Source organism: Phycodurus eques, chromosome 2, assembly GCF_024500275.1.
Source record: "Phycodurus eques isolate BA_2022a chromosome 2, UOR_Pequ_1.1, whole genome shotgun sequence".
Classification (NCBI taxonomy): domain Eukaryota; kingdom Metazoa; phylum Chordata; class Actinopteri; order Syngnathiformes; family Syngnathidae; genus Phycodurus; species Phycodurus eques.
The window spans coordinates 22,372,315-22,397,034 of NC_084526.1; the positions used below are offsets into that span (position 1 = coordinate 22,372,315).

Genomic DNA, 24,720 nt, shown 5'->3' on the forward strand with positions numbered 1-24,720 from the left:
TCAAAAGCATCCGCGGTATCCATTTATTAAAGAAAGAATGAAACGGCACAAAAAACAAAAAAAAAAACTTCAAGCCAACGACAATCTTATTTTGAAATGTCAGCCGGAGGTGGATCCAAAACTAATATTAGTACCTTAGTAGCCTAGCTCGAGCGTCCGTCTCCTACCGGTCGGTGTTGCCAACAAACTCTCCCTGTCATGGCCATGCTGCAGTGCTGCACGTTGTGACAACCCACGCCGCGATGATGACCGACATCTCAGAAGAGCCGGAGAAGGACAACTTGCTCGAAGCGCCACGAAGTTTGACGGTAAATCTCTCGCGGCTAACCAAGGCTGGTTGGGCTAAAAGCTATCACTGGTAGTAGACACAGCTAGAAGGCTAGGCTAACTGGCTGACTTTGTTTCATCTCAAATAAAAACTGATTTAATTTTAAATTGAATTATTACGTTGAAATAATAAAAAACAAAATTGGAGAATGTTGGGAGGGGGTCTAGCGACAGGGTGACCTCTAGGTCACATCCTACCTGTGGGGGATATCCACATCACATTATACATAACACGATCTGATACTCTTTAAAATAACCCCTACTCCGTTTCTCTTCCCGTCTAAGCAAGCCATGGTAAAATAATTGGAACCCTGCACCTAAACTCCTAGCCTTACTGCCTTTCCACCTGCTCAATATCAACCTTTCTCCTAAGCATCATGTCAGCCAACTCCTGAGCTTTTCCTGTCATAGTCCCAACATTCAAAGTCTCCACATTCAGTTCTAGGCTCTGTGCTTTCCTCTTCTCTTTCTGGCAAAGAGCCCACTTTCCATCTCTCCTTCGACTTCAATCCGCAGTGGCCACGACCGATCCGGTATGGAATTCTTAGGCTGAACGCTCATATTTGTTTGACAAAGTTTTAAGACCGATGCCCTTCTTGACGCAACCCTCTGCATTTATCTGGACTTGGGAACGGCCTACAGTTTGCACTGGCTTGTGCCCCCCCATAGGGCTGAGAGTGCCAGGAATTTATTGGGGGTACCCCAGTAGATTTAAACTTTGGACTGTTTGCCAACCAATCACTGATTAAAACATGCATTCACACTCACACCTACGGACAATTTCTTTAATCAACCTACAGTAACATGCATGTTTTTTTTTGGCAGTTGGTATACTTGTGGTTATTAGTATATCTGCCTCACAGTTCTAAAGTTCGGGTGTTAAATCTCAGCCTTCCTGTGTGGAGTTTGCATGTTCTCTTCGTCCTTGTATGCTCATGGGAAATGGTCAAATGGTTGTAAAAAAACTCAAGTGGAGCCTTTTTATTTTTATTTTTTTTTTTTAGCGTAAATGCTCAGTGGGCTGCATTAAAGTACGGAGCAGGAGGACAATGAGGACAAACATTATGAAAAATGACTACGTGAAGAAGTGTGTGAATGACGTACCTCCATTTTACCACTCAAGGTGCCCGGTTGTGGCACAAGGCCCAAAAACGGCGATGGCGGCATCAGGCCTACGGAGAAGAGAGGACCTTACATCATGTCCAGAGCACCGGCCATCCACCTCAAACTACGTGAGTAGAAGTTACAGTCCACAAGAGCCATTAAGCGAAGATAAAACCCGTTTGAGGAGAGTGCCGCTGCAATCATGGGTGACACTGGTCAGGGGTGGTGGGAGCACATGTGGCTGACTCTGATCACCCCACAAGGTTAATACCATATATTTTTCGAACTCACAATGAATGTGTTCATACAGTAACCTACACTCAGCCCTACGAGATAATGGTTAATGCGTAAATGTTGTAAGTATGGTATTTGTAATAAATCCCTTGAATTCAAATAGAAGCACATTGGCATATCAAAGGGGATATCAAAAACTTTGACTCCTGTTTGATAACTCAATTTATTATTTTAATACACAGGAGAGGACACGCGTGCTGAAAAAAAAAAAAAAAAAAAAAAAAAAGAGTAATTTGAATTTACTTAATTTGAACATGTACATCGGTTGGGCATGATTAAAATGTGTTAAAATTATATGTTTTTTTTTTTTTAGGAGAAGAGTCGTAAATTATGTCATTTTAACACATTTTAATCATGTGCAACCGATGTACATGTTCAAATTAAGTAAATTCAAAGGACTCTTTGTATCAGTGCAGTCGCAGCGATGCGCTACATGTTCGGGGGATTCGTCCACCGTCCCTGGCATCTCCTCCGGCATCCCCAGGGTCTCCGACGCAATTACGCTCCAACAACCGGCTGCTGCTGCACCTGTGCAGAGTGATAAAAAGAGCCCTTTGAATTGACTTAATTTGAACATGTACATCGGTTGCACGTGATTAAAAGCTGTTAAAATGACACAATCTACCCCTCTTCTAAAGAAATATGTCATTTTAACACGTTCTAATCATGTGCAACCAATGTACATGTTCCAATTAAGTAAATTCAAAGGACTCTTTTTTTTTTTTTTCTTTTTTTTTTTTTTTCCCCTGTGCATGTGCTGGAGTCACAAGAAGCGATTGTGAGGGCAATAGGCAGCATAAATGATCACCGTGATCAATAGGTGTCCTCACGAATATCGGTGATTCATTAAATACACTGGTTAACGAGTGAATTCAGAGTCCTTACATTGTTGAAATCAAATGTTGTCGGGCATTAATTGTTTATCAGTGCTAATTGTTCATGTGTCTCTGATGTGCAGATTTGTTATAACAGTTTCCCAGCATCACCTCTAAGTGTCGCCAAAGCACCAATAGCTGCAGAAACGTGCATCTGCCAGCCATGAATTTCACTCTTGATACATCTGAACTTTGCCGTGAAAAAGAACGTATGCCACGTTTTTGTGCGTACGCACCTTTTGTACATGAGGCCCCTGATGACCAACTCTCTCCACATTATCCCTTAACGTTTACTTGACCTATTGATTTGTCATACAGTACATTGTCTACTCTATATTATCGTGTAACAGTTTTACTCAACTTACATGGCTTGTTTGTTGAACATATAATTGTGCTGTAGGTGTGATTTCTCTTGTCAGCACCACAGTTTGTGATGCATTCAAGGCTAACTTGGAAATGTGGGTTGCAACATGTTAAAAAGGAATGTAATTGATTTTAATGGCTGTATAATTGGGACATATTCAGGGGTGCAGTTTCCTGTTTTCCATGACCTGTTACCTGTTTGATGAAACTTTTATAAATTTATGTAAATCTCAGTTGTTGCGGAGAAATGGAGAAGCTCTCCCCACACCCCGTCCCTCCCCCCTCTCATTCACACACTCGCCAAGTCAAACGTTTATAACTACAGTATATTGAGTCCTTAATTTGCTGTCTTTTTTTTTTTTTCTTTTTTTTTCTTTTTTTTTTGTTAAACCTGTCCCGTTCAGCTGCATGGCCATGCAGAATGCTTTTTGTGCTGTAACAGTTTTGCTGTGCAACAGAGGAGTTTGAAATACTTTGCTTATTTTTTTTAATCATTCTGATGTTTATTGAAAATGCAGATGGACAGAAAATGGTTTTAGGGGATAGACTGAGGGACAGAATGGACAAGGGGAACAGGGGTGCAAACCACAGCAGAACAATAGTTAGTCTAAATATTTGACCACAAGTATGTTACAAAGTCAAATCGTGTTCTTATTTTTGGATTGGGGGGACGACACCATGCAACAACTAAACAGTAGAACAAGATGAGAGAGGACAGAAGAGGGAAGGACGAGACAGGATGTGGGAAATGAGCAAGGCAGCGCTCGTGATGAGTGGTGTGGTGGGATGCTTATATAGTAACTAAACACCTGTAAGAACCTGTGAGTTGATATCTTAATACATAGAACCTGTATTGTTGTTAGTTGTCCCAACACAAGCAATTTAAGTCGATAGTGCGTCTGGTACTTATTAATGAATGAAGACCATATCACATGCATGTTAGTCAACTGGTGTAGGGAGTTGCTGTGCCGGCACATCAAGAAAGGGTGGGCCTGGGCAGCGAGCCCATCCCGTAGAGGACCCAGCCAGGGGCATGCCACCTACTCCTCAGGACCCAGGGCGGTCCCCCAGCCCAACCAGTCCCAAAGGGAGGGGCAAGGGTACCGGACCACCACACCCCACACCCAAACTCCTCCCACCCTCCAATTTGTTATAGCTTAATCTGTTTTTTAAAATGGGTTAAGTACATTATATTGTTGGAAGGCTGCAGACAGGCTTACACCCCATGCACGCAGGGACATGGGGAAAAAAAAAACCCAAAAAAACAAACATTGACAAGGGGGCACTTTTGAGTATCAAGGGTGCGTGCCCCTATCAAGGGCAGCGTGCCCCTTGGTTCTACATACCATCTACGACGGCGCCGCCTTGATCAATTTTGCAGCATAATTAAACGTATCATCTGGTCATCTAGGTCCATTTGTTCTAGCAGACACTGTTCCACGGTCGCCATTGTTGTTGCTTTTTTTCTTGTTACTGAAAGGAAAGTAAAAACGGCTACCGGAAATGGCCCAAAAAATGCAGAGGAAACTCCACCCAATGGTGTCCTAGCGAATACCAGCCGTAGCGACACCACCGACTTGGAAGTGAACTGCAGTACATTTTCAAAACTGTGCACGTGGGTTGCGCTCGAGTATAAAGGCAAACTATGCGTGGGATAGCCGCAGTGACGTCAGCGCGGTCGCCTCCCGTGCGAGTATAAAGAAGCCTTTACAGTTCAAGTGCATTGGGACAGTGCCACACTTGTGTGATGTTCAATAACGCCATCTAAAGTACAGGAGGGTAACTGCAACACATGATGTTTAATTCATCAAGTCAGACATTTATTTATGTTGACTGTGGACAAATGAAATTACAGGGTCTGACTTACTCAGTCAGGGCATAAAATGGTGGAGGTGGACATCTTGTAGTTGTATACTAACGCCTGTTCATGTCACAGAAAGACACAGGGAGCTAGCCAGGAAAGCTCTGAAAAAGAAGGCTTTCTCACCAGGACCTCCTGTCATGCATCAGCCCAGACCAGGAGCCAGGAGGTAACAACAAGACTTGACGTCATGTCTTTGAATCTTGACGTAGCAGAGAACCTCAGGTTCTCATCTTTTATTATTTTGTAGAAAAGTCAAGTATAACAAGGGATACACTGCCTTGAGTCAACATGCAGAGGAAACTTTGATTGCACTGGATTCAGACAGGTAAAGAGGACACAAATGCTACATTTAAGTAAAAACGTGTTCTGTACACACAAACGCGCACAGACAATGTTTAAATGATGACGATAACATAACTGGCTGTACCTGTCATTGTAGTGATAACGAGATTGATTTTGAGCAGTGCTCCTCGGGCTACTCCTCAGCCGAGGTGAGTCACACCCACACATTCTTACCCTTGTAATTTCACCCTTTCATATGGCCAGCAGAAAATATGATCGCTTTAGTCTCTTAATGTCACAACTTATTTTTTCTGAATATTTTAAAACTTAAGTCTTAATATTCCGCGTTCATCCACACAACATTAGAACTTCATTCTCGTAATATTACAACTTTGTTTTGGTATTTTTTTTCCGTATTTGCAAAAGGTTGACTATTGCCTTGTAATATTACAACTGTATTCTTGTAATATTAAAAATAATTTTCAATTAAGTAGAGGTGCAACGATTAACCGATTATCAATTTAATCGATAATGATTTTTGCTGGGCAGCACGGTGTTAGCACATCCGCCTCACAGTTCTTAGGACCTGGTTTCAAATCCGGCCTCGCCCGTGTGGAGTTTGCATGTTCTACCTGTGCCTAAATGGATTTTGTCCGGGTACTCCAGTTTCCTCCCGCATCCCAAAAACATGAATGGTAGGTTAATTGAAGACTCTAAATTTCCTGTAGGTGTGAATGTGAGTATGAATGGTTCTTTGTTTCTATGTGCCCTGCGATTGGCTGGTGACCAATTCAGGGTGTACCTCTCGCCCAAAGAAAGCTGGGATAGGCTCCAGCACGCCCGCGACCCTTGTGAGGATAAGTGGTTCGGAAAATGGATGGATTATTTTTGCTAATTGATTAATTGTGTAGAGACCTTGACTAACTTAAAATTGTCCAACTCTTCGGAATTTCAGCCTCTCAAAAGTAAATAACTATCCATCCGGCCATAGGCTGTTTCGTACTCCTTGAACGCTGGCAGCTAGTGGTAACGGTACTTTTACTCCGTTACAATGATGTAAATGACGCTCGCTACGTTTATTTATCAATTATTGCTTATTTATCAACTATTTCGTGCGTGAGGCTACGACCTCCGCATTGGGCGCTGTTTCCGCCAATCTAATTTCAGCGCTAGTGACGTTTAAGTCGAGTTCACCAATCAAAGGACAAAAGATGTTTTTCTGCATGAAGACATTTTGTTGATTTTGCAATATTATACTCTTCAGCGTCTTCCAGATTGCTTAGTTCATGTTAAAATAAAAATAAAAAAAATTCTCTGCGGGGTCCGAGGGATCCCCCCAGACACCCACTACAATGTTTCTTTCTTTCTTTATTTTTTGAGTCACCTTTTTCATGCCTCTGGTGTTTGCATGTCTGCACACATTTGAACCCCGGTCCTCAGAACTGTGAGGCAGATGTGCTAACCAGTCGTCACTGTGCTGCCAAGTAATAATTATATGTATCATTTGATTATCTTTGTGTTTCATCAAATTAGGTCAATTGCAAACATCTTTTACTTTGGAAAACAGTTATCAATATTTTTGCCTTTTTTTCTCATGTTACGGACCAAACCAGTAACTGAATCAGAATACATTTCTGCACCACTGTCAATTTGAAATAATGTCCTGTTATTGAATAAAGGGATGGAAATTTAAAGCTGTTTTTAGAAATGGATTAATTGAAAAAACAATCAACAGATTAATCGATTGTTAAAATTGTTAGTTGCAGGCCAAATTTTAAGACTTATATATTTCAACACCATTAACATAACATTTAGACTTGAATCTTATAATATTACAACTTTATTCTCTTAACATTTAAAATATTTCAGTACATTTTCCAACTTTAATTGCTTACGATTATGAATTCAATCTTGAAATATTTTGAATTCTCTTTTCGTATACTATGACTTAAAAAAATTACAACTTTTACACATTTTTTTTTTTACAAATTACAATTACAAATTACAGCTCCTCATGGAAACACTGTATTTTATTGTATTGGATGACCTTTTTTTAAAAAAAAAAAAAAATCATATTCCGGAATATTATAACTTTCTTCTCACAGCGTTTCTGATTTTATTTCAGAAACCGTTACGATTTTATTCACGTAACATTGACTTTATTCTTGTAACATCCTGTCTTTATGCTCATTATATTACAACTTTACACCTGTAACATTACAACTTTAAAAAAAAATTGACACTTTTTTAACTTTATTCTTGTAATATATTGTCTTTTTCTTCGATTATTCTGACTTTTTCATAATATTTAGAATTTTTGCAAAAATGTTACAGCTGTATAAGTAAAATATTGATTTGAGTCTCGTAACAGCTTTATTATCGAAACACTGACTTTATGATTTTTTTATGTATGCATGTGTGTATATGGCACGTTTATTTGTCTAACATTGAATTTTTATTAAAATGTTACAACTTTATTCACATTTTGGCTTTAGCCAAATATTTTAACTCTATCATTGTAATATGACTGTATTCCTTATGTTTTCATTCTTTATTCACTTAAAATAAATGTTTAGCCTAACTTTACAACATTTTGCATAATATTTTACAGCTTTATTCACATAACATTACACACAACTTTAGTCTTGTAATTTTACGATTCCCCCCCGCCCACCATAACCCCTCAACCTTTTGGGCAAAAATGGACAACTTCATTCACATCACATTTACTTTTTTTTCTATGGTTTACTATACTTTTTAAATTTGTTTATTATGAATTAAATATTTTAATGCTTTTTCCATGTACAATTATGAATTGATTCTTGCAACATTATCGCTTATTTTGTAATGTTTTTACCACTTGAAATATTACATCTTTTTTCTCCCAACTTTTTGTCATATTTTGCAACTTTAGTCTCATAATATTACACCTTTACTTCCGTACCATTACAACTTGTTTTGTTATATTTGATTCACATAATAGTACAACATTATTATCATGTATGATGACTTGATTTGCATAGAATGACAACTTAAGACTCATCATATTACAACTGTAGTCTCGTAATATTTTGATCTTTTAATGTTGCAACTTTTTGTAATGTTTTCTCTATTCACATAATAAGACTTTCTTTTTCTCCGAACGTTACAACTTTTTCCTTAATATTTTACGACTTTATATCCCTGTCAATCATGGCCACAGATGGAACTGTGGTTCTTGTCTTACCCCCTCATGTAGCCTCTTTCACACAGTGATCGTGTAATATTGATGCGTCCCAGCTTTAATGGATTGTGGTCCTGGCATTGCAGAATTCCCTGACACAGGCGTTGTCCTGCCTCTGTTAAGCTTGGTTTATGCTTGAGGCATCCGCGAGGTCCGCGCGGTGAAATTACATCATTCCAGCAACCACGCCCCTTTGTGCGGTGTCCGCAAGTTTTGCGCACCTCCAAAAATGTTTAATTACGCGGACGGTCCCGAATGTAAAAACATGGCAGACGAGCAAGCGCTCCTACCAGCGGTGGAAACAAGTGTTTTCTACTTCTATAATGGTTTAGTGTTGTATGCTATTAACGCTCCCACTGGCTCCTTCAGTCTGGGAGAATATCACCTAACAGCGGGGGCAAGCTGCACAGAATATAAATGCTGCAAAAGTGATGTTGGCCCAATTCCGCGTGGAACGGACATGCGTCAAGCATAAACCATGCTTTACAGGTCTAATACTCCTCCGAAGGGTTACAATTGTAGTGTGATAGGGCCTCGCTGTGTACCTTCCAGATCCATCCTGACCTGAATAGGCAGCTGCTTCAAGATGGCTACCGACTGGACGAGATTCCCGACGACGAGGACCTGGACCTGATCCCGCCCAAAGCCATGGGTTCCTCCGTGTGCTGCTGTGTGGAGGGTCCGTCCTGCTGCACGCAGTGAAAGGCTGCCGCTGTATTGCGGACCATCTAAGCAGGTTTGTAGTGGGTGTCGGATGCCGGCGCTTGCTGCATTCCTGCCCCTTCCCAGCACTGCAGCTGTTTCCTACTCTGGAGCCGAGAGCCGGACTTCTTCTGAGTCGCATGACAGCACAGATGGACAGCAGAAAAAAAAAAAAAAAAAAAGCCTTATCCACTGTGACTCCAAAGCTTGACCTATTTTTCTATTTTGTATTTTTTTTTATACGTCTAACTATGCTAGCACTAAAAATAGTGACTTGCGTGGTCTTGTGGCGTCTTAATGTTTCATCTGCAATTCTAACATTCTCTGACTGCTGTTACATTAATATGTCACATATTCCCATATTTATCATCTTAATTGGTTTAAATAGGCTATCAAATACACAAATAGTGTATGTATGGGGTTGAGCGATGTGTTTTTTTTTTTAATGGATATGTAATAATTTGTATAATAATTAGTGGGCATTGTTGTTATGATACTGTTACTGAAACTCACTCCCCTACCAAGGAGTATTACGGCCACATTGGAAAGGGGGGAAATTATACTACAAGAATAAAGTCAAATTTTAGGAGAAAAAAGCAGTTAAATATTACATGAAAAGTTGTAATACTATAAGAAGAAAGTCTTATTTTTATGACAAAAAGTCATTGCGAAAAAAATTATTTTGGACTAACATTTCGACTTTGTTCTTGTTCTAACATATATGACTATTCATGTAACCTTACACATTATTCTTCGGAACATTGGGACTTGATTCATGGAACATAACTATTCTTGCAACATTCTGTCTTTATTCTCGTGATATTACGACTTTGTCATAACCGTGCATGTTTAGTCTTTTAACATTACGACTTCATTTTTTTTTTTGCAACATTGGAACTTTATTCTCGTAATGTTACGACTTTATTGTCATAACGTTCTAACATTATTCCCGTAATGTTAGGCTGTTCTCAAAACGTTACAACTTTGTTCTTTGCGTTATTGTCACATTACGACTTAATTCTCGTAACATTACAACTTTTTTTTAATCATAACAGGATTTTTTTTTTCTTGTACCATTAGGACTTTATTCTTGTAACACCCCATCTTAATTAGTGTAACATTCCATCTTTTTACTCGTGACATTACTGCTTTTTCCCTGTAGCATTATGTTTTGGTAATATTAGTTTTATTCTTAGAACATTATGACCGTATTCATGTAACAAGACTTTATTTGCTTAACCTTTTGACCTTATTCTATAGACGTCTTTGTCTCAACACTGACTTTATTCGTTAAAACTTGATTCTTGCAGCGTTATGACCATCGTAATATCAAAACAGAATTCATGTAACATTACGCCTCTATTTGCGTAACATTCCGACTTTAATCATGAACATGAGCACTTAATTCTCGTAAAATGACTTTATTCATGTAGCATTTAGACTATTATCGTGAAGTTACGACTGTTCTAATCAAATTGAAACACAATTCTTGTCATCTTACAAATTTATGAATTTAACATTACAACAATATTCTTGTATCATGACTTCAGTCTCGTAAGAATGACTTTATTGCAACTTTTCAACTTTTTATTCTCAAAACATTCCATCTTTATTCTTGTTACGTCTTTCTCGTAACATTAACACGTTATATTCCCCCAACATTCCGTCTTGTAACATTGCAACCGTCACTGATGGTGTAGTGCTACACTCGCCTGACTTTGTTGTGGGCAGCGTGGGTTCAGTTCCCACTCAGTGACGGTGTGAATGTGAGTGCAAATGGTTGTCCGTGTCTATATGTGCCCTGCAACTGACTGGCGACCAGTTCAGGGTGTAGTCCGCCTTTTACCCGAAGTCAGCTGGGATAGGCTCCAGCGTCCCGCGACCCTAACCAGGATAAGCGGTGTTGAAAATGGATGGATGGATGCAACATAGCAACCTCATTCTCTTACGATAACATTCACGCAATGTTTCAATGCTTTTTGGTAGCATAGCAAATTTTTTCTCATAACATTACAAGTTTTATTCCTTGTCGTGTTCCTATTTTCTCTTTTCAGTGTGGCCTGAAGACACCTTCGTAGTCGTCTTCTGTCAAAAAGTTAACACAAGTGCGGTCTAGAATTTACGTAATGAGTGAACGAGCAAAGACCGTGAGCTAGGCACTGGTGTGTAAAATGAAAACAATACATTAAATGTACTTGGTTTGGAAATGAACATACATGTAAAGTGCTAAACCAAAGGGGTTTCTGGTGTATTGAGAAGCAATGTTATGCCAAGAGTGCGTTTACGCCACAATAGTAGTTATTTATTGATAACTTTAAGAGATAGGAACAGCAGTATGTCTCCAGATGGGAAGGATGAGAATTGGTTTATCACATTTAGATTTTTCACATTGCGTTACAGAACTATGATTGCAACTGTTGGAAATGTTTATTTTGTGTGTGTGTGTGTGTGTGTGTGTGTGTGTGTGTGAGAGAGAGAGAGAGAGAGAGGACAAGTACTTTACTTTTTATGTATTTTACATTTGCGTAATAGAAACAGCTTTTTGTTTGATGATTAGTGGTTTCACCCCGCACTGACATCGTGTTGCGGCATTGGTTCTTCTGGAGGAAGCAAAGCACTTATACTATAGAACACAGCAAATGGCATTGCAAACCACCTTATAATGACTTCGACACAATCAACAAACAAATGTTGAATATTGTAATGAGGATAAGCAGTATCAAAAACGGATTGTGGGATTATCGTACAGGATGCGCTAAAATTTACCAACCTCTTGCCCAAAGTCAGCCGGGATAGGCTCCAGCTCACCCACGACCTGAATGAGAATGGATTGACGGCTTCAGAGAGTAACTCTTTAAATTCTGTTGGTGTCAAGCAGCGGATAGGCATCCAAAATTGGGTTTCAAGGCAAGTGTTTGGGTTTCAAAATAAGGTTTCAGGACATGGCTAGATAGCTGGATGGATGGATGGATGGATGGATCGATAGGAGAAAACTATTCAACTTGTATCATGCGACTATAGATACTTATTTCATCCAGTGAAGGAAATTCAATTGTCACAGCAGCATTATTTACACATATACACTTATATTAATGTTATAGGAACAGCCAAGTAAAAACAAATAGGCTGGCAAAGTAGGATTTTGAGTTTGGGTTAGGCTTTCAAATTAGGGTTTCAAACCATTGGTTAGGGTGTCAAAATAGGGTCTCTAGCCAGGGTTTGTGTTTCGTATGAGGGTTTCTGGACTGGCTTAGTTATGGTTAGCGTTTCAATTCATGGTTTTAGGGCAGAGTTAAGATGGCAAATTAGATTTTCAAGGCCAATGTTAGAGTTTCAAGTCTGGGTGTGTGGTTCTGTGTTTGTTGACTGGGTGGAGACCCTAAAAAGACAGTGAGTCCCTTCTTTCCTTCCTTTCATACCATCCCACTTCCCTTCTCTTCCTTAAATAGTTCATTTAAAAGTGTAAACTGTACCTCCTTTTGGCCCACGCAAGTTAAACATCGGTGGTTGGTTGCAAAAGTCAGCCTGTGCTATGCAACTGCTGGACAATCTACTCGTCGACATATATTGTTATTAAACAATGCCTATGTTCTTTTTTAATACGACTGTCCATTTCCATTTGTTTACATGATGAAATAAAAGTCCCATTGTCTCATGTGATTGCTTTTTCCCCCCTCCAGGTGGGACTACAGCGCTACGGTGCGTTTGAGTGCCTCCGTATTTTATACTTGTCTAGCTAATGATGCTTTCAAAGTTAAATCGGAGTTAGTGAACGTGAGGATTACCACGCAGCAGGGTGATTATTGATTATTAATCTAATATATTTAATTGATTAGTAGTTCCAGTGTTAGTTACTATAGTGTTTAAATTAAGAGTCATTTGACAGTTTAGCAAATAAAATTAAAATAATTTATAAAAATAACAAGTCGACTCTTTGAAATTCCGCGCTGCCTTGGACGCAACGAGCCACCGCACATCCAGTTTTCTTCGCGCGCCCATTCGTTAGCAAATTTCCGCATGTGAGCGACAAGGGGCAGCGGGCTGGGCGGGCCTTGTGTATAGTGAGGGGGTATCAATTGCAATTGCAAGTGGGCTGGAGGGAGAGTGAGATAGCTCGAGCTCGGTATGCCATAGGTTCATTTTCATCATTGGAAACAAGGAAAAAGCCTCTGAGAATTAAACCAAAAAGACGGGGGTGCGAAGGAAAGCTGTGTCCTATTCATATTGAGTGGAAAGAGGTGAAAGAAGCGCGGGGGGGGGGGGGGGTAATAGAGCTTTTAGCACCTTTCTGCTGGTGTGCGTCGCGCCGTACATTGCTCACCTCCCTCCGCCGCTTCCGCCCTGGACGTGCGCGTTCTCGTATGCTAGCGTGCGCGTGTGTTTACAAGTGAGTTTGAACGAGTGCCAGCAGCGAGGCAAGCAGGAGGCATGGTGGACAACTCTGGCAGTAGTAAGGCGCAAATGGTGAGTAGTGCTCGTCAATTTGAGTTCATTGTACTCGTTTAGAAACAAGCAAGGTAAGATTAATAAAAAAAAAAATAATAATAATCGCCGTTTGTGGTCATTTTAACAAGCTGCAGAATTCTCGCGGGCGATCCCGGTGTGATAAAAAGTGAAAAAGTCGGAAACATACAAAGCTCATTTAAATGTTACTTGTCGTTTTGGATCTTTTGGCCACCACCCCCAACGGCTTTTTTTTTTTTTTTTTTCCTTTTAAATAATTTTTAAAACCTATATTCTCACACTGAGGATGACGGAGTTGTTCAAGAGTGGAACGGCGAAATTATTATTATTTTTTGACAGTTTGCGCGTTCATTTTTAGGCGGAGGTCATTTTACGTGGCTGTTTTTTGTTGAAACACTCTTCGCTACTTATGGGTCGTTTAATTATGTTTGCGCCTTTGTCAAATATATATTTTTCAACCTGAACGACTTTAGTTTGCACTTATCGTCGAAATATGAAGCGTTGTCACGGAATTTTAGGCGAGCGCCTTCGCAAATAAAATTGACGTTAACCAGACTTGTGCTGCAAGTTTAGGAATGTTCGTTAAGTTGTTTAAAAGATAACTTTTTAAGTAAGAATTCGGGTTTTACAAGTTGAGGCCATAATTTTATCTATCAGTTGCATCTATACTTGTATCTGTTGTGTGTCTGTCTGTCCGTCCGTCTACTTATCCATCATCTTCTTATCAGTCCATCTTCCTATCTGTGTATCTGTCTATTTTTCTAGCTATCCATCTTGTCATGCCACTATACATGCTCTGTTTTTGCGTGTACATGTGAAAAATCAGCTGCTCATTGTGTATACTGTATTAGTCAATTATCCTACTTTTTGGTTGTAAAAATATGAATATTTTTCTGCTCTTTGCCTCATAGACACATTTCCTCTTCATGAAACCTGTCCAACAGTGTTTGAATGGCTCATGTGTGTAATTGGGATTAAAATAGTGCAACAAGAATGTGTAAATTGGGCTTTTAAGGTGGTTGTTCAAGTTATTTTTTCCTGTTACACAAATCAAAATGTTATTTCTTGTTTTCTCTATCTTGCTTTTGTCTTGTGATTTTAACATGATCATCTGTGATTTGACTTTTTCAGTTTTGTTTTATCTTTTCATTTTATGTTTTTTGATTTGATCTTAATTTTCATAATTTCATTCAATCTTGTTTTAAATGATTATTTGTTTGTCTCTGTAGAGCACTCTGGATTTGCTTTCTGCATGAATGGTGTTATACAAATCACCTTGCCTTAATAATAAGGTATTTGAATGTATGGTTTTTGGCCCACAGCCCAGCATGTCTCAGGAGTCCGGTGTAGCCTTTCCTCAGAACACCTCGACAGGGGGGATGAAGCTGGAGGCAGTGATGGAGCAACTTCAGCGCCAGCAGCAAGCCCGGCTAGAGATGGAGCGCAAGGAGAGGAAGCTGCGCGAGGCCCACATCATGTACGCCCAGCAGGTTGCCGCCCAGCAGGCCATCCTGGCAGCCGCCCGGGCATCTGGGCCCAACTTTATGGGCAAGGGCCTGGCCGGAGCGGTGCCGCCTCCGCAACCTCCTCGCGTCTCCAATCAGAGCAGTGTAGACTCTGAGAAAGAGGATGACGAGGACCGGGGCCACGACTCGGCAGACGAGGACGACGACAACGAGATGATGGACGGCGACGAGCGCAGCGACGAAGATGAGGAGGGTGGAGGCGGGGCCGGCGGCCTCGAGTTCCTCCGCAAGCAGACGCTGGCGCTGCAGCAGAGCGCCGCTCGCATGCCGCCCGCCCGACCTTACAGCAGCTTTGTGGCGTCGGCCCCGCAGAGGGCACCGTCCCCGCCCATCAGGGTCAAGCAGGAGCCCGACGAGGGCCTGTCGCCTGCTGGCGCTCACCCGGCCACCTCCCCCAACGGCCAGGCCGACTGGAGCTTTGATGACCACTTCAGACAGGTCAGTTTCCTCCCCCTTACGATAGGGGTGTTAAACTTGTTAAACTTCAACATGGGCCGTATCGTAGTTGCAGTTGTCCTTAGGGGACCGCTTCTAACGGGAGACCAAAAATCACAGTTCGGTACATACGGACTTTGGTATTGTGGTCATGGTTCAATTCACATTTAGTAATGTAAGGGAAATAAATGCAAAAACCCGTGATGTAATTACATTTGAAATGAAACCGCTCGGCAGCACAGTGAACAAGTGCTTAACACATCTGCCTCACAGTTCTGAGGATGGGGGTTTGAATCTGAGCTCAGGCCTTCCTGTGTGGGGTTTGATTTATCTCCCTTTGCTTGTGTGGGGTTTCTTCAGGTACACCAGGTTTAGGGATCGGAGAGAATAGTCGGTTAGTCGACTTTACTACTTCACAATAACTTTTAGAGCTTGACATTGACTCATCGCTAATCACATGTTTTGGCTTGAGGAGGAGGCAGAGCCGCTTCCAACAACAGAGAAGTGCGCTAAATGAAATTAGTCCGTCACTGTAATTGACTTAAGTAAAATGTTTTTCTATTTTTGAATGTGAAGTTTTGGTAAGTAATGGAGAACCAGTAAAGGGGAAAGAAAAGCCAGGCTTGAGCTGGATTTTGAAAAAATCATTTGGCTCACATCATCAAAATGGAAGAAGAGTGGGGAATTATTCCACCGTGTACAAGGAGGGCTGTCCTTATTTGCAAACACCATGAATTCCCTCGATGCAGAGCCTGCTGCTGCTGTGATGGGCCCAGTTGCGCAAATGTTACCTGGCAGTCCCAGTAGCAAGCACACAGAGAGATTCTGTGGCTGGGAATACCATCACGTGACACAAGCCGTCACCCAGCCCACATCGATGCTCTTGTGTTCCAATGTGTGTGTTCTGCATAAATTCGGTGCATGAGCTATCCATTGTTGGTGGATATAGATTATTGCAAAGCACGCCAACCTCCTGTGATTTTAGTTTGTTTTTTAAAATACTATATTTAAAAAATACCAATGAGGGCATCAGCGACCAGTAAACGTCAATTGAACTTTTTTTTTTTTTTTGCATTATTGACAACAAGCGCTGCAACTAAGAATGTTTTAATAATCTATTCATCTGTTGATAATTTTTTTTCAAGTAATCGATGAATTCAATAAAAGTGTTTTATTTCCATCTCTTTATTCAAAAAAAAGGACATTATTTATAAATTAACAGTGCAGAAAATGCGCAGACATAAATCGATTATGATTCAATTTCCGGCTCGGTCCGTAACTTCAGAAAATTGGGAAAATTGCTGATGATTATTTTCTAAAGTAAAAGCAGATCTTTGAAAATCCCTTATTCTGATTGAACACAAAGATAATCAGTCTGTTTTCATGGAGTACTACAGAAATCTGAGAATATTTACTGTTAAGAGGCTGGGTTCTGAGGATTAGGAGAATTTTAAGTTTACGTCTCTAAATGACAAACAAAAATTAAAATAGTTGTCGATTAATTTGATAATTGATTAGTTGTCGATTCATCGATAATTGTTGCATCTCTGTCAACTTAAAAATAAATAAATAAAATCTAAAGTTGTGCAACCTTAACTCTGACTTCCTTCCACAGTTCCAAAACATGCACGTTAGTCAGGTTTAGTAAAGACTCTTAATTGTCCTTTGATGTGACTGTGAGTGTGAATGCTTGTTTGTCTGTATGGGCCCTGAAATTGACGAGAGACCGTCCAGGGTGTACCCTGCCCCTTGAACAAAGTCACCTGGGGTAGGCCCAGCGCACCTGCGAACGGAATAACGCTGAACGGTATAGAAGATGGGTGAATGGATGAAACAGCGATGCCATCCGCTATCCAGAAACTTAGGTGCGTTGTGTTTGTTTACAGACTAGTTGTGTGGCTCGAGCGTGAGGTAGTTACACTTCTTGTCCCTTACCTAGTATGTTCTCTGTGAGGCTCTTAATAATCCCCCATCATATTATATAATCGTGATACTTTTTATGGAGATAACAAATTTTGAAGTCAAAGTAAAATAGTGGCAAGGTCCTGCCGTCCGAAGTTGTCTTGCTTGGCCAGCAGGCCTTGAGTTTGACACCAGTGCTCCACGTGGTTGCTTCCTGAGGTCACTGCCTTTTTGTCACTTCCTTTCTGTCTACGCTTCCTCAATTATTTTTTTTATCTGAACAAATGACAAAATTGTATTTTCTTAGTTTTTCAGATAAAATGGAAAAACTCAAAACTTTTGTAGATACCTGGACAGTAACAATAAAAATTACATTGTTGAATAAAAAGAATGTATTTCCAACTTTTTCTTTTTTTTTTTTTTCTCTCCCTGATCCAAAATTTATAAAAGGCATGTTTTTGTTGTTTTGGGGATTGAAATTTGGAGATGTTTTTCATTTGATAATAAAAATAGAAAATTACATAGTCAAAAAAAGCATGTATTAGCAAGTGTTTTCTTACCCAAAACACAAAGAAAAATATTGTTTTTCAGATAGAAATCTTTTTATGTTCTTAGACGTAAGTGCCAATTAAAACCCCTCCGGGCTGTCTCACTTTTCCAGCCGGGTGTTTGGTTGGATTTCACAGTTCAGCCCCCTACTGTTAGCCACAGGCTAATCTCACAAGCTTTGCGTATCCCTTTCCAAGGGAACACCCTGGGGGGTACGCTAAAGTACAAAATCAAGGCGTCAAAAGATCTTCCACCCGGAGGAATGTCACAGACCAAACAACGGTTTTTAAAGGCCATACTTGTTCTGCGAGTCGTGTTTTAGAGCCTTAAATGAAGGGTGGTATGACCGATCTCACTTTTGATAACATTTCAAGATGGCTTTCCTTTGTTTTGGTTCTGTTAATGTGCCTTAAGTTTTTGGTTGCAGAACTAGTCTTTTTCCACTTTTGTTAACATTCAGACATTACACTTCATTTTTGAGGCAGTGACTTGTGCTCAATTTCAATGTGGAGGTTTTGTCAAGAATTCACAAGAAATTTTTTGACATTTTACTTTTTTTTCATTAACGTGGCTTAAATTTTCTTTACATTATTTTCTTTTTGTGGTGTTAACTATGTGATCTCTGGGTGCAAGTATTGTCAACATTTTGAGATGGCTATTTAGACATTTCCCTTTGACTGACATGCCTTAAATGTTGTCACAGTTGCCGTTCTTGTCTCCTCCCCCTCCCAAACTCCTTTTGTTCAAATGTAAGCATTTTATTTAATTTCTGTCTGTGTTAACGCAACCCCAAATCTCTGGCAGGAACTTTTGTCAACATTTTGAGATTGATATTTAGACATTTCACTTTTGGTCATCTATTTTGGCATTGTTGTGGATCGGAAATTATTATTTTTTTTTTATTATAAATGTTTTCAGCTGACATTTTCCTTCATTTTTGTTTTATTATACCTTACATCTCTGGGTGAATCTTTTTAAATGGATCTGTAGACATTTTCCTTTGTTGTGGTAGCTTTAACATACCTTAATGGGCGGCATGGTTGTTGATCTGGATTTTTTTTTATTTTGTTCATGTTTTGTATGGTTTTCAGCTAAATATTTGAATATTTGTATGAAGATATAATATTAATTAATGTAGTAATATGTAATAATAATGCTAATTATAAAAAAAATAAGAACAATACTGAGTAATAAGTCATATTTAGAATATTTTCTCATGTTTTGGTCATGGTAACGTGCTGGCTGTGTTTGCGAATGTAGCTTTTTTTTTTTTAATTATTATTTTTGTCCTAGTCTTACTTTAGAACATGAAGCATTTGCCACTATTTTAGTGACATCACCTTCCCTCATGCTTGTAGATGCTTGTGTGTGTGTGTGTGTGTGTGTGTGTGTGTAGCTTTGACCCACAATTGGCTTTTGTGGCGAAAAATCCGCTTAAGTGAGTGCTGGCGTCAGGCCAGGCTTGTGCGCAACGTGAGCACTCTGCCTTGGTGTATGTGTGAATGTGAGCCTCTGGCTTGGCTCGGGTCCTGGTCGTCAAGTCAGCAGGCGTCGAGGCTGTGGGTGGTTTTCCGGGTCAACGTGAGGATTTTGGGTGGGAATGTTGGAAGTTGTACACACAGTAGCAGTGCTCCGAGCACTCCTACAAACCTCGTACCCTCCTCCGCCTCCTCATAGCGTTTCGGCTGTGTGCCAAGTGCGCTTTCCCTTCAAGATAAATATTGCCTAAGCACAACATTACAGAACATCGGAATGCTTAGTTGGACGGCAGGCGAGCTCCACCCGGCCCAGCACAGTAGGACATGGCAAGTTAAGACTGACGTATCTGAGTTTGTATCGCGTGTCTGGATTTTATTACGCTCTATATTTAACAGCAAATGTCTCCGAGTGGTGCTTCCCCCTCAGCTTTTTTCCAAATTTAGCATTTGGCGGCGATGACGCAGGCAATGGAACGCAGCAGTAACAGCTGTAGTAGTAGTTGTAGTACCCCTGCCAAGACGGTTATATTTTCAATGCGGTTTGTTTGTTATATACAAACAAAAACTACATTGGGTGTTTAAGCAAGGCTATTTTGTAACTGAGACAGTTTTTGCTGATTGTCTGCATGACAAAATGCTAACTCGGGATGTACCAATTCCCCATTTTTTCCCCAACCAAATACAAGTACCTTTGAGTACTCCCAGATACCGAGTACCGGTAGTTGATGCCATAATGTTGTGGAGTTTTGATGATCTGTTTCATTTCAATAAAATATTGTTTGCAAATGCAAGCTTTTATTGAACATGGCATACATACGTTTCCCTAAAATATAACACTTTATTCATTTATGTATTATTATTATTACTGGTATTGTTATATTATTGTTGTAATGTAATAATAGATGGGACTTGTATAGCTCTTTTTGTGATACTCTCTTTTTTATTTTATAAATAAAGTTGCGTTGTGTTCTTTTCTTATACACACTGAATAATCCTCTTCCATTTGTCCGGGAGGTATATGTGCTACTGCTGTTGTGTGTGCCTTTGCTTCCAAGGGGGACAGTGTGTTGCACGCATGTAGATGTAAATGTAAATTTGATTGAAAGACCCAAAGAAGACATTATCGATTGGGGTTTACTAACAGGGATCTCGTATGATGTGTGTCCTACGTGAGACGCACAAAAATGAGCAGGGACGCTTTAAGCATGGTGAGTCTGCGTCCACAGATGCATAGCATTGCTTACCCGTGTGTGTGTGTGCGCGCGTGTGTGTGCGTGCGCGCGCGTGCGTGCTGCTGAAGTGCTTCCTCCTCCTCTGCCTGCCAATAGCCAGGCAGAGAAGGGTGGGTTATCGTTCCCTAAAAATACAATTTGTTCCGGACTCGATAAATTGTCATTGTTGTTGGTAACACCTAGCGTGCCGCTCACGAAGGCAGCGAGCCGCTGGTGGGCGTTGGCACGGTAGATGCACACAAGTTGGACACTTTAGGGAAGGTCAGCTATTTATTAGTATTATTATTATATTATTACTATATTATTATAGTTATTACTCCCGTGTAGTGCATGAAATCCGGCGTAGGTAGAAGGATTTTCCAGAATTTTGAGGGCAACTTTGGGGGTGCGTATTATAGATGGGTGCGCATTATACACGAGAAATTACAGTAACCACGAGGAACGTTTGAAGTGTAGTACAGCTAGCGGGCTTGATAGCTGGCCTTTTCAAAGCACAAGCAAGTGATTCACCACGCTGTCACAGTTTGTGGGCTGGCCGTCGTTGTCTAAGCAGAGTGGCGTAGTCCAAGGCAAACCCAGTCGAACTGGGCCGTTCACATCCACATGAATTCGAGTATTGTACTTCAGTTCAATTTTGACAAACAAAGGGTGAGTACTGTACGTCATCTAGGCTAAAACGTCATGCTTTTTTCATGTTACAATTACCTGACTGCTTAAATTACTGTACATAACCGTTTTTATATTCTCCCCCTGTCCAGTAAATATTTACAACCCAAAATCTTCAATATTAATGATTATCTACTAAAAAGTGTGAATTTGAGAAAATTCTCCTTTCCTGAGCTCAATAGTCCTTAGTCCTTTTTTGTAAAAGTGTTTTTTTTTTTTTTTTTTTTTTTTTAATTATCTGGTTATCTGTTCATAAAGTAGTGAAATGATAATAAATTGGTTCTCCGTTCATAAACTGATTATCTGTATGGGAGGGTGCTAAATTCCAGTCTACTTCCGCAATAAGTGAAATTCGTGAAAAAAGAAATACACCCTAGGTATGTTTTCGTTGCATTTACGACACTTCATTTTGTTTAAGGCATGTAAACACACCTAAAACAATACAAACACATTTAAACACGATATATCGAGAGAGACCAAGAGCAATGGATAACACAAAAATATTGTAAAAATAGTATAAAAGATAGACAACAACTGCAATAAAAATCTGTAATATGGCTGGAGCGTGAAGCAAGAACCGTGATGTAGTGGAGGATTACTGTATCTGTATTCCGTGATGATAAATTGCAGGGACTCATTGTTCAGGGCTGACACTCATTGTTTCCATGACATGTGCATCCCAGGACTCACATTGTCTCAATTGTAAAATGATGTATGGACTAATATAACTTGTTTTTTTACAGAGTAGGAAGTATATATGCATGTGAGTAGGGCTGGGCAGTATATCCTAAAATTCATATGATGGTATACAGTAAATTGAGTTCCTTCATGGAAATGGTATATATTGCGATATAAGCTTCAGTGTAAAAATTATAATGGGATTATTTATGAATATGTTGTCGTTTTTGTTAATAAATATAGTGTCGTGTGCGTTATTGGCTGTACGTACAGATTGGATAAGATTGAGGCTAAGAGCTTTTACAGCATACCAAAGAAACCTGAATCACAGCAGTTAATGCCTGGATCAGACGAGTAGACAAATTTGGTCTTTCACGATTGCACAATGTCAGACGACTGCCATCAAATCTTGCCTTATTTTGGTCAGACAGTGGCAACACTACACGACATGTATTCCGAGACCGTGTCCCATATTTTCGATCATTGGGCTTTATCTTTTCAAATCAAACACTGTCTGAGAGGCGGAACCAGAAAATGTGTCACCGATCGAAGTGACCGATACACCCGTTACCATGGTGACGATAACAACAATGGAAAGTGCCAATGTATTGTGTTGGGGGGGAAAAAAGAACAAAAAGAGGAAAAGCGTGGTGTCATCACTGGTGCTCTGGAGTGGGCTGTCCATTCAAGAAGAGCTTGAGGTATGTACACGTACTTTTAATACAATACGGCTCGCAAGCAGGCAACATAATGTTATGGAGCCCAGGTCTAACGTTTGTATGTAAACAAGTCGACATTCTGTCCAATCATGTTCTAAAGCTTCAGTAAACATTGGTTCATGCGCTTCAATAAATGTTGACAACGGCACCCAGGTATGTTGATAACGGCGAGCACGGGAGGCGAAGCACTGGTCACAATGCACAATCCAATTGGTCAACGTGACGGTGCGCTGTTGGAGAGTTGCCGTTGATATGTCACACTACACGGAAGAGATACAAAAAAAAATCAAACAGGCTAGACTTTTCATTTTGGCGGCGCCAAATCGTTGGTCGTGGATTATGTGACACTACAATAAGTTTTGTCGTTCCCGACAAAATATGTCTGGCCCGATCTGACAATGAGAGCTCATTGGGCCAGTATTGTGGCTAAAATCCTGTAGTCTGATCGAGGCATTAGCTAAACAAGTGTAAACCTACCGACAATGACTGTTTACTTTTGATACTTTATATATGGTAAGTCAAAAACTTTGTTTTTGAATGTTTTTTTTTTTTGCACTATGTTATGATATTAGAGCTCATCTTGTTGTCATTGAATGTTGTTATTTATATTATCTTTGTCTAAGAGGAGGGAGACTTGCATTGCCCAGTGCTACATCTTGAAACTTGAATATTTTTCATAGGCACAAATAGCAAAAACAAAAGCAGTCTTGACTACATTCTATATCTAAGTATAATAATACTGTATATAATATCTGAGTGAGTTTCATTTAAATTGTATTCATGAGGATTTTATTGTTATGCATGTGCAAATCTTTTACAATAAAAGGTTACAAAACATCAGTCTGGATACTGCAGACTGGACAAGATTTGAGGATACGTATGTGTGTGACATTTGTCCGTAATTGCGTAAGGATCAGACAAAACCTGGGTGCCAATGTTGTCCAGAAGCTTTGCTACATATCTTTGGTTGGCATGAGCTGGCAACGAACTTGCTTACTGTGATAAGTCCTCATGAAAATGAGTGTCTTTTTTTTCTTCTTGCATTAATTATTCCTCGTTCTCCTTTAGTGATATCAATACTTTCATAAATGTTACTTGTTACCCGCCACAGAGGTGAGGATTAGTGAGTACACTAGCGCAAACTCCTGAGCTCTTTAAATCCCCTCCTCCAAACTTCGCCTGTTCTACCCCCCGCCCTCCACAACCCCAACTTGTAACACATTCGAGGCCAACAACTGTGCCTCCTGTCCGGGGGCGGTTTTGATATGGCCGATTGGGGCAGTCACCCAGGGCGGCATTCCCGGTTGGGGGGGGGGCGATGAAGATGTTAGCCTCCCTCCCTTGAAAACTGTGTCCCTCGCCCCCCCGTTGACAAATGGATTTACAATGTGTAGTTGCCCCTCACGTCGTTGATCAGTGATCAACATGGATGTGATTTCCCAATCTTTTGTCAACATTTCAAGATGTATATTTAGACATTTTCCTTATTTTTTTGGTCATGTTTACATGCTTTAAATTTTGACACGATTGATTATTAAGGCTGCGATTGGCTGGCGACCAGTTCAGGGTGTACCCCGCCTCTTGCCCGAAGATAGCTGAGATCTGCTCCAGCACGCCTATGACCCTGGTGAGGATAAGCGCTACAGAAAAAGGATTTTTTTCTCAATTTTTGTCGCTTCAACGTATCCTCAGTTTTGGTACTAATATGGCTAAACGGCTTCTGTTAACATCGAGAATTTTCTCATGTTAGTATTTTGAGCATTTTCTTTAATTTTTGTCATGACAATATGCCTTGAATTCGGCCGTGGTTGGAGATTTTATTTCACTTATGTTAACATTCAGGCTTTTTTCTTCATTTTTCTCACGTTGATGTACCTTACATAGTGGCGTAGATATGGATAACGTGACAGATCTCTCTTTTGTTACCATTTCGAGATGTAGACAATTTACTTGGTTTTGATTGTATGTTTGTGCCCTGACATTTCGGCGTGGGTTCGCATAATGTGACAGATCTCACTCTTAACAGTCCATGCTGAA

At 40.1% G+C, this 24,720-nt stretch overlaps 2 protein-coding genes across 2 annotated transcripts in view; both read left to right on the top strand.

Annotated features, from left to right (window-relative positions):
* Positions 1–135: 135 nt before the first annotated feature.
* On the top strand, positions 136–12,686 carry fam219b (family with sequence similarity 219 member B). Its single transcript, XM_061669943.1, has 6 exons — positions 136–308; positions 1,451–1,559; positions 4,900–4,993; positions 5,075–5,152; positions 5,267–5,318; positions 8,885–12,686. The coding sequence occupies exons 1-6, from the start codon at positions 243–245 to the stop codon at positions 9,032–9,034; spliced, it is 549 nt and encodes a 182-aa protein (XP_061525927.1). The 5' UTR covers positions 136–242; the 3' UTR covers positions 9,035–12,686.
* A 445-nt stretch (positions 12,687–13,131) lies between these two features.
* Positions 13,132–24,720, top strand: part of LOC133398316 (AT-rich interactive domain-containing protein 3B-like) — a 159,111-nt gene continuing 147,522 nt past the window's right edge. The window contains exons 1-2 of the mRNA XM_061669944.1: positions 13,132–13,498; positions 14,821–15,462. Coding sequence (XP_061525928.1) covers positions 13,463–13,498; positions 14,821–15,462 — 678 coding nt within the window. The 5' untranslated portion in view covers positions 13,132–13,462. The remainder of the gene's footprint in view (positions 13,499–14,820; positions 15,463–24,720) is intronic.

Coding starts and splice junctions, on each gene's coding strand:
- fam219b (XM_061669943.1), top strand. CDS start 243: ATGATGACCGACATCTCAGAAGAGCCGGAGAAGGACAACTTGCTCGAA. Junction 1,560..4,899: donor GGCCATCCACCTCAAACTAC/GTGAGTAGAAGT, acceptor TTCATGTCACAG/AAAGACACAGGGAGCTAGCC. Junction 5,319..8,884: donor CGGGCTACTCCTCAGCCGAG/GTGAGTCACACC, acceptor TGTACCTTCCAG/ATCCATCCTGACCTGAATAG.